The sequence below is a fragment of the Poromitra crassiceps genome, assembly GCF_964638095.1.
Source record: "Poromitra crassiceps genome assembly, chromosome: 22".
In the NCBI taxonomy this organism is placed as follows: Eukaryota; Metazoa; Chordata; class Actinopteri; order Beryciformes; family Melamphaidae; genus Poromitra; species Poromitra crassiceps.
In genome coordinates this window covers 10834365-10845078 of record NC_139647.1, presented here as the reverse complement: position 1 = coordinate 10845078, position 10714 = coordinate 10834365, and the positions used below count along the sequence as shown (strand labels likewise).

The window sequence follows — 10714 nt, the reverse complement described above, 5'->3', positions numbered from 1 at the left end:
TCTGTTGACTTTTGAAAATGAACCACTCTCTCATTGGTGCTATGACTTGTCAGTCATTCAATTGTTTCGCCCTCAAAACAGCAGCTTAGGCTGTGAAGTGGCACAGACAGCGAAGCATCGTAATATTTTAGTCTGGGGAGAGACTATGTTGGTTGTAAATGTCGATGTAAATACATATAAGGTGTAATGTGTTAATGTAAAATCTAAATCTAAATGAAAGAAAGAGTAAAGAAATCTGCTTAAAGTTTAGAAAACACAAACACACACACACAACAAGAGAACATAAATTGTTCTGAGAATTCCCTTAGATACAGCAGAAAAAAAACATACTACCTTTGCTCTGTCTGATTGGCCGCTGTAAGTCACGTGTTATTCCAATGTCACTGTATGTGATGGCATCAGCTCCTGCCATATATCACAACCTGGAATGTAGTATGTAAAATAGTTTACATAAGGACAGAATTAAAAATTATGTAAACAATTTAAAATAAAAAAATTACATTTGAAAAAGAATTTGCAGTAGCTGTTTACAGTACAGTTTACAGTAAAACATTTTGATGCACAGTGGCCTCAATCTTTGATAATTCACAAATCTGGTTGGATCGTTTGTGTAGGACAATCTGACCATCGATGCAGGGTCACAATTGAACAAAACATGTGGGAGGAGGTAGGGTTAATTCATTTTACAGTTTTTTAGAGAAACGGCTTAGATACAGTTGGTCTGTCTGGGGGAACGCCTCCAAAACGTTACTTCCGTTTACCCACGCTGACCACACGTCTATGATGAGGCATCGCCTGAACGTATTGTAGCGACCTGGTCTCGAGGTATAAAGTGCGCACGTTGGTCCTCCTTGGCCAATGGGATTGTCCCTTTGGTCTATCTCTAATGGTTAACGTGTTGCACTTTGGAATGACAGACCGGGGTTCGATACCAGCCTCGCCTGTGCCGTTACATTGGTGTCAGAAGTGGGATGGGATGGCCGTGCGGTCATCGGAGGTGCAGGCCCTCGGTTGCGTGAGGGAGTAGAAGGACACCGGCCAGCTGCCGCTGTGCTGATTGGTTGCAGAGTACTTCCCACAGGCAGAGGTATTGTAGCGACCTGGTCTCGAGGAATAAAGTGTGGAAGTTGGACCTTGGCCAATGGCATTGTCCCTTTAGTCTGATTATTAACGTGTTGCGATTTGGAATGAGAGACCCGGGTTCGATACCAGCCTCGTCTGTGCCGTTACAGTATGAAGGACTTCATAATTCCTGCCAGCTCAAGCATCTGAACATTTCTGCCACTTGCGCCTACATGTTGGTGAAAGTTGCGTTTAGAAATTCAGATGGTTGCTGTAGCACCACCACTATTGACCCTCAAAGAGTAAGTTTAGCATGGCCGAATGGGGCTGGAATTATGTGCAAAGTTTGGTTTATTTTCAGGCATGGGAAATTAGATTCCCTAAAGTCTGACTCAACAGAAGTAGGCTGCGGTATATAAACTCTGACATTGGCTGATTATTTCAGTCTGAATTCTCCTCCCCTTCCACTATCTGCGTTTTCAAAGTCCACGTTGCTACATGAAACAACAACAACAAGCTCCGAGCTAGCAACACACACACAGAAAAATGGCAAGCTTTACATACATTTTCTTTTGCAGGGATGTTGCCCCCCCAACACTATTTGGAAAGGGCACGTCACTGCATCATGTGCGCTTAGCGCCGCCCAAAATGCTTGTGATTCCTTTAAAGAAAGAGTTAATTTGCAAAAACAGGTAAACGCCATTCTTAAAATGAATAAACAACACCTGTTTGATACTCCCTGGAGTGCACATACAATACATTATTGAGGTGAAGTGATGTATGTGAAAAATTATCAGATGAATATGTTTTAATTATGATTGGTAATAAAAAATATACAAAAACTAAAGTAATTAGAGATAAATATAAAACGCTAAAATACAAACAGAGATACCTGTTTTTCCAAATGAACTAAGAAATGTTCAGTGTAAAATGTAAGCTCTGTGTCTTACCTTTGAGTTTCCTCTGAACACACCAGCCCACCATCACAACCACTACAACCAGACCACAGACCGGTATAACCCACCACAACAGGAGGAGAGGAGAGATAGAGGAGGAGGAAGTCGTAGTTGTGGGACTTGCTGAAACAGGAGAAAAGTTAAAAACACGCACATCCAGGTCGAATCCAGCAGGTGCAGAGCTGGAGAGAGGCTGGAACAGTGAATTTGCTGAAACAAACAACAAGAAATACTACTTAAAAGCAGTAAATAATATAAATCACTCGTTAATTAACTATGTAAAATTTTGCCTCGAATAAGGCTTTCACAGAGTAGCCGACTAGTCGACTATCAAAACCACTAGTCGACACGTCGTGTTTCCATTACCCTCAGAAATGCGCAAAATCTAAATATCGCAATAGAAAGTGGGTAATGGAAACACGTAAATTTCGAAAAACCTCCCAAATATCGCAAAAAGATTTTGCGCTCTCATGAGGTGGTTTTTCAGACGTGTCGATATAGCAGTTTATCGCAAAAGTGTAATGGAAACGCATTTTTCGCATTTAGTCCATGGGCCAAGGCTGAAATTTTGACATATCGGTACCACCTGAGGTGACCGCACGATTTTGTTATTTTTGTCTTCCTACATGTCTCTAGTTTATATTTTGGTATGATAACCCTTCCGATTTGGTAGCTTAAGGATAGTTATCACTCTGTAAACAAACCTACCCCCAAAAAATGACAAAACCCTGATTTCATCATATCTCCTGAACCACACATGATAACGCAGAAAATGTGATGTTTACCCCTATGTTTTCATGGTCAGGGATTACAATGACACCCTATACAACATCATAAACTGTTCACATGAATAGTTAATGGTGAATTCAGTGGTGTTTTGGTGAATTCAGTGGTGTTTTGAGAAGGATACAATGCAATTAGTCCATGGACCAATGGTGAAATCGGTACCACCTAAGGGGACCGTGCAATTTTTGTATTTTTGTCTTCCTACATGTCTCTAGTTTATATTTTGGTATGATAACCCTGCCAATCTGGTAGCTTATTGATAGTTATCACTATAAAAATCCTTCTCCCATATTAATGACAAAACCCTGATTTCTGTGTATTAGTCCAGATGGTATGTGAAAATCATGTTCACTTTTTCATAAAAGCATGAAACTTGGTACGCATATAGTTTGGGGCCCCATAAATCTTCAGAAATTAAGCCATCACAAAAATGCCTTGTGGTGGCCATTTTAATTCCGCCATAAGTGAATTATGTAGTTTGCATCATATCTCCTGAACTGCACATGATAACACAGAAAAGGTGATGTCTATCCCAATGTTTTCATGGTCAAGGATTACAATGATACCATATAGAACATCATAAACTGTTAAAGTAACTAATCAATGGTGAATTTAATGACGTGAGAAGGAAATCACAGTTTCTGATAACTGATGCTATAACTTCAATTCCATGACCACTCTCTGGCTAACATTCTTTGATGAGTAATTTGACTTCTATGGGCCTTTTGTTAAAATAGCCCCCAGGCCCCTCCCAAACATCCTGCGACTTTCTGCCAGACGGCCAAATCCAAGATGGCCACTGGTACAATCTTGAAAAATTTACTTTTGAACCAGAGCACCTAGACTAATGTATGAAGACACTTTTCGGTGTAAGTCAACCACAAATAATCTGATTCTGACATCAGTTTAACATTCTGACATAATTTTGACCCAGAATTCCAAGATGGCTGCCATCCAGTAGCGTGAAAACTTAACTTTTGAATGGCAACATATACGTATGTGGGTAAGGACGGAGATTAACAATGATGAATTATAGCTATTTTAATTGCAAATCCATGCCTACCAAACATGGTTTAGTAATGACAATTATTGTGTTTTGAGGGTAATTTCATAATTATGTTAGTCTCGCTGGCCAGCCTCCCCTCCCTACCGGGAGAGGAGTCTGGCGCCACGGAAACAGGCAACTGGGATAAGCCCTCCCCTGCTCTACAGCTGCTCCCCATTGGAGCGACTGTTTCAGTGGCTGCTGGATGTCTGCTCCCGGCTTATTACAAACTCTGTCATTGGCTCTGACCATGTCAATCAGAGCGGCTTCCGCTCCCTCCTCCCTGTGTGTCGCTGTAAATAGTGCCCTGCCGCCTCAGTGAAAACAACAACGCTAACTAGCTAGCAAGCTAACGGCAGAAACCTACACGCTAGCTCGTTGCTACACGCTGAAAAGGGCAAGTTGGATTGTTGGAAACTATTTTCCAAGGGCACTGCCGCTAAGCGCCGCCCATCGCAATCCCACTATGGAGACCTGCGTGGGAGGGGAGGCTGGCCAGCGAGACTATGGGATAGGTGAAGGTGAATAGCCTATGTCCATTGTCCAACAAGTTTTCTCAATTAATTTCCCTCTTTGCGATGTGATAAAAGTTTCTCAGTGAGTTATAGTTGATTGCCTCGCTGAATTATCTGCTAATATCCAATTTTAGCAGCAGAATTTGATGTCCTGGCATGGCACGTCCGTGTGTAATGACATATCCAAAAGGAATTTTACTCTGCGCTGCGCTGCACAGCATAGAGATTATGGTGCGCTCAAGCGCAGCGGCGTATTTAGCGCGTAAGAGGTGCTTTTTGTTTTGCGCGTAAGAGGTGCTGCCCCGTATTCTGCGCAGAAACGCCTGATTGTGGCACGCCTATGTCCAGTAAAATTATAACAGGCATGCGCTTGTGCACGCCCCCAATTTGCATTGCGTGCGGCGTACCGCTTTTGCGAAGATAGGGCCCCCGGGATTGCAAGAATTCAGCCAGTTTCATTTTGCCGCACTTGTTAGCACATTAGACCGTTCAGTCAGACCAGCCGTGATGCGGCCGGCTCGCCCCATGCAGAGATTGTTTCGGCGTCTGATCTATTTTTGTGTGAGACCCGCGAGTGATTGTGTGAAGCCAGATAGGAAGTCAGTACAATTGTCACTGGCGCGGAGCAAAGCAGCGCGTCTGGTGTGAATGGCCAGGGTCCTGCTCGAGCTGAATTTACACACAGCGGCACTTTGCGTCTGCAGCATCACAATCATCTTCCACCCTCCTCCCTGCATGCATGCTCCAACCCGCTCTGACTGACTGGTGGCGACCATTTATGGATTTCGTTTCCACTCCCTCCGTGTCGAATCTGTCTATCTCAAATGCCTGTGCCACTGTGAAACAACAACATCAACAATGCTAGCTCATTGCTACATGCTGAAAACGGTTGGATCTGGATTGTGCAATAAAGCAGGCCTGCTTGATACTTTTGGTGGATAGTTGTAAAGAACGGAGCCTTTTTCCCCTATACCAGGGTGGAGGTATTAGCAGCCAGACTCTGCCGTTGTAGGGAGGGAGTCTGGCAAGCGAGACTACCCGGGGAGGAACTCAAGGTAGGAGCTGCTGAGATGGAGTGGAGCGCTCCAAGGCAGTGATTGACCTGGTTGTGGTCAACTTGTAAACCTCCACGAGTTGCTGGAACATTGTGTTTTTGATGAATGTGTGGCCTTATTCAACTCCAACATCACATACAGGAAGACGCAGAAGAGCAAGCGCATCTAGAAGCTCTATATCTCCAATCTGTAGGGCTGCAAGAACCCTACAACACTCTCGTTGACATGGGCATGATCTAGAGGATGGCAACTCCATCAGCAATTGGATCGGCAGACACAAGATGGTACCCCATACAAGTGGTCGGACTCACAAGGTGTCATCCATCATCCTTGCCCGCCATGGTGATGTTGACATATCATCTGTGTGATCGACCGGTATGACACAGCATACTTGGCTAAAGATGATGAGCGGAATCTGATGATTCAGAATCTATAGCTACAGCTAATAAAAAGAGCTTATTTTAGTTATCTTGTCATACATTCATTAAATATTTTAATGCAAGAAATCATGGGGGTAGTTGGTACAGCAGTACCAAGGTAAAATGGGTGTTGACATTAACATCTTTTCAGTGAACGAAATTCTGAAATGACTCCCAAAACAACCACCATTGTTAATCTCCTTCCTTGTGGTAAACCCCAAACGCACAATATACCTTCCAATTCAAAAGTTACATTTCCACAATACTGGATGGCAGCCATCTTGGAATTATGGGTCAAAACTATGCCATAATGTCAAACTGATGTCAGAATCGGATTCCTCGTGGTTGACTTACACCGAAAAGTGTCTTCATAAATTATTCTATGTGCTCTGGGTCAAAAGTAAATTTTTTGACATGGCGCCAGTGGCCATCTTGGATTTGGCAATCTGGCAAGGAAAATCCCAGGATCTTTAGGAGGGACCTGGGCGCTATTTTAACAAAAGGTCTATATAAGTCAAATCACACATCAAAACATCTTAGCCAGAGAATGGTCATGGCTTTGAAGTTATAGCATCGGTTATCAGATACTGTCATTTCCTTCTCACAACGTCATCAAATTCACCATTGATTAGTCACCTTAACAGTTTATGATGTTCTATATGGTATCATTGTAATCCTTGACCATGAAAACATTGGGATAGACATCTCCTTTTCAGTGTTAGCATGTGTGGTTCAGGAGATATGATGCAAACTACATAATTTGCTTATGGCAGAGTTAAAATGGCCGCCACAAGGCATTTTTGCGATGGCTCAATTTCTGAAACTGTACAGGGCCCCAAACTATAAGCGTACCAAGTTTCATGCTTTTACGAAAAAGGGAACATCATTTTCACATATCATCTGGACTAATACACAGAAATCAGGGTTTTGTCATTTATATGGGGGTAGGTTTGTTTACAGAGTGATAACTGACCTTAAGCTACCAAATCGGCAGGGTTATCATACCAAAATATAAACTAGAGACATGTAGGAAGACAAAAATAACAAAATCGTGCCTCAGGTGGTACCGATTTTTGCCTTGGCCCATGGACTAATTTGCATGTCATGTGACCCATCTTCTCCTTTGGAAAAGGAGCGGAAAATGAAAGGAAAATGAGGGAGAAAGGGTTCGATAAACCGTGGCAAAACCTCCGCAGCAACCTAGCAGAAAGACGAGTGTTGTGCAAAAGCGGAGCTGGGGAAAATAGATCATGTTTAATGACAGAAATCGGTCCATGGTGACAGGCTGCCTGTCTGTGTGCGCGCAGTTGTAGGCTACCTTTTTTCCTCTGCCTCTCGCGCTCACTGCATTCATCGCACACCCAGCAACATGTTGGGGCAGGGTACGACACTCATTTTCTTTTGAATTGATAATCAGGCTCGTTTATATGCGTTGTAACTTCATGTGGTGATTTGCATTGACCATTGGTTGGATTTGAGCATGCAGGGGACGGGATATGGGGCAGATCCCCGTGGTAACTGTGGCAGCTGCTGGTAACGGGGAATTGCGTTCAGGTGTGTGCGCCGTCAGACCAAACTCAAGTCAATGGAAACGCCTACAAGCCGCAATTGTACATTGTCGAAGTTGTAGAAATAAATATCGCAATTATTTTGCGCAAAACTGTAATGGAAACACAGCGTGCGTCACTGCATCATAGTCGACGAATCGTTCATCTGTGTTTTTAGGAGTAGCCTAAACAATATAAATAAATTGAACATAGATTTGACTGCAACAATTATTTTCTATGTGATGTCATGTTAAATCAGAATCTAAAGTATTTAGAGAAGGAAAGACTCCCATCTATGTTGTTACTGTAGTCAAACATCATCTCCAACTCAGAAAAGTTACTGGGGTTTAGCAGCTCATTTGTAAACAGCCTCTCAGAGCCAATCAGGACTCTGCTATTTCACATACCCACAGGTTTGTCCCGCCTACATTAGTTAACCCTTTACTGGCTGTTTTTGAGACCCTTTTGACAAGAATTAATCTTCTTTATTGGGTGAAAAAATATGATATACTGTATCTCATGTGACTAATGGACTAGTCGACTACCTTTTGGGAGTAGTTAATGACTACTAAAATTCAGTAGTCGTGATTGCCCTTGCCTGGAAGGCCAAGCACCCGTCGTTATGCCATGTATTTTGAGAACGTTCAGTTACGTCCCAAAGGGTGATTTGTTACGGTTATGTTTAGGCAATTAAAACAACTTACTTTTGCTCGTGTTTAAAAGTGTTTGTGAAAAATTTAAATATGGCTTACACTGGGAATTGAACCCCACTCATCGGCATTAAGCGCAAACATGCATGCCCATCCACCACTCCAGCTACAATGCCCTTATTGCCACCATATTATTTCCTATATCGCCCCCTACTGGTACTGCACCTTTATACACACAGGCAAAATGTGATGACACGGTGCCCAAGTGGGTGTATTACATGACTCGCCACGATACCAGGATGATCATATACTGTAGATCCTATTGATAGTATTCTGTTACATCACCACACGGCTATCTTGGTAGGAAAATAACAGGTGATTGTAATAAAGTAACAGGTGATTACAATCAAGTGACACAAACAGCCAATGAGCTGTGTGTATTGTAGCGCCATATTGGTACGAAAATGGTTGTGACATCATGGAAATACTATGAATACTACAAATTATATAATTAACTACATCATATAGGCCATTGGTTCCCAAACTGGGGTAATGCTGTACTATCTATGGGTAATGCATACGCCTAGGGGTACATGGAGGTACTACAGGGGGTACTTGAGACAAAGGGGAAAATGTAAGAATAAACTATGAAAATAAATTAAAGGTTGTAATGTTATATATTCTTCAAAAGGTGCGTTATCATTCATTCATTGCATCATACTGTTGTATGCTATAGTTTTCTCTTGCAGTTTTCTAAAGCTGTGTTCACACCGAGATATTTATTTTTCTCTCTGTCGCTCGATTCAACCCTTTGGAATCGCTCTGTCGCTGTGTTTAAATCGCTTGTCAACAGGCACAATAATTGACGGACATCTGGGGGCTATAACGTTACGCAATGTTTGTCCACTATGAGCCACCGTAGTTGTTTACAAGCTAAGCCTATCAGCGTGCTCCTAACACGAGCTCTATACCGGTAGTACAGACTTCACTTCATGTCAGCTGTCAGCCTGTCAATCAGCTGTCAATGCGGTTTGTTGCCACACAATAAACCAGCAGTTTGTTCCAAGCCAGTGTGATCCTTGACTCGCTCTCACACGGCAGCCAATCAGCGTTGAACAGCGAGCGACTGATGCCAGCGTAATTTCGCTCGAGTTGAGTTGGGATATTTCATCTCGGGTGACGAGTGAATTTTCGCCCCATCGCTCTGTCTCTGTCGCTCGGACGCCCAGCGATTTTTCTCCCGGGCGAATATACGCTCAATCGCTCGTTTGCATTGACTTTGTATATAAACTCGATGCCAGCGAAAAACTTTAATAGGTCGGTGTGAACGCAGCTTAAGCAAAATGTTGCAGTCAGGTAAAGGGGGTACTTGGATTCAGAAATCAGGGAAATGGGGTACTGAAGTCAAAAAAGTTTGAGAACCACTGATATAGGCTATTTACTATACATATGCTACATCTTATACCTGCTTACAATGTCAGTAGTATGAGCAGATGGGCAGCCTTTACCTTCCCTCAGTCTACCCTACAGGGAGAGCTCCCAGTTCATTCTCTGGCAAAACGCTGAAACGCGTCACAACGGAACTGCGGAAGCTCTGCTCGAGATGCGGAATCTGTTCGAGGGCTGTTGAGGCGGCTTCCAGGGCGGCAGTTATTGTTTTTTTTAAGTATGTGCACAACCACGGAGAATCGCATCGAGAGCCTTAACGAGCTTTAATGCAGTCATTAAGTTGTATAGTGTGAAAAGAACAGACACTGACGACTGATGAGGATCTTGTAGTCTGTACATGGCATAAGATACTCACCTTTCACAGCCAGCCAGCTGAGTTTAGACTCTCCATGACCAGAGATGCTACACTTGTAGAGGCCTTCATTAGATTTAGAAACATGGTGGATGGTCATCTGTCCTGTAGACTCCGTCCTGATGAGGGAGCCATCTTTATAGAACTCAGCTGGGAGGGTGGAGGGAGGCCGCTCGGGTGTACAGGTCAGAGTCACAGCAGCTCCCTCCATCACAGGAAGAACAGGACTCTCCAGGATCACACGACTATCTGAACACAGAGACACAACACATGATTTAATCCATTTACACCATTTGCATGCAGCTTCATCAACACTACTGCTGGTTTTACAACCAATCTTTTTTCACACAGACACAGGATAGATAGATAGATAGATAGATAGATAGATAGATAGATAGATAGATAGATATTGATAGTGAATACAGAGTTATTTAGTTATTCATATTGTCGTATGGTCTTACCAGTAACAGTGATGTTGACTTTGTTGCTGGTTGTTATGTTGTCTCTAGACTCACACCAGTAAACTCCAGTGTCGAAGAGGACTGTGTAACTGATGCTGCAGGAAGAACCTGTTTGCTCCCCCCAGCCCGATCTACACTCAGACGTCTGTCCTTTGGTCATTCTCCTCACCATCCGTCCAGCAGAGCTGTCCTCCTCACAGCTGAGAGAGACAGACTGTCCGCGAAAGAACTGGGATCTACTGGGACTCACAGTCAGAGAGGCTGGGGAGAAGTGGAGGCAGGTGGGTCAGATTACTAGTGGTGATCCTTGGTATTTTCCTTGGCACGAAATTCGGCAGTGTACTCCATCAGGTCCCCCTAAGTGCACTCCGCATGTTTGATGTCGATCTGACGAATGGTTCGCGAGATAAACCACTT

General features: G+C 43.2%; 1 protein-coding gene across 1 annotated transcript; it reads right to left on the bottom strand.

The window, feature by feature from the left end:
* Window positions 1–960: 960 nt before the first annotated feature.
* LOC310796152 (uncharacterized protein) lies at window positions 961–10469 on the bottom strand (the record flags this gene model as incomplete). Its single annotated transcript, XM_083658297.1, has 4 exons — window positions 961–1100; window positions 2013–2228; window positions 9840–10085; window positions 10298–10469. 4 exons carry the CDS (start codon window positions 10467–10469, stop codon window positions 961–963), a joined length of 774 nt encoding a protein of 257 aa, XP_083514423.1.
* Window positions 10470–10714: the final 245 nt, after the last annotated feature.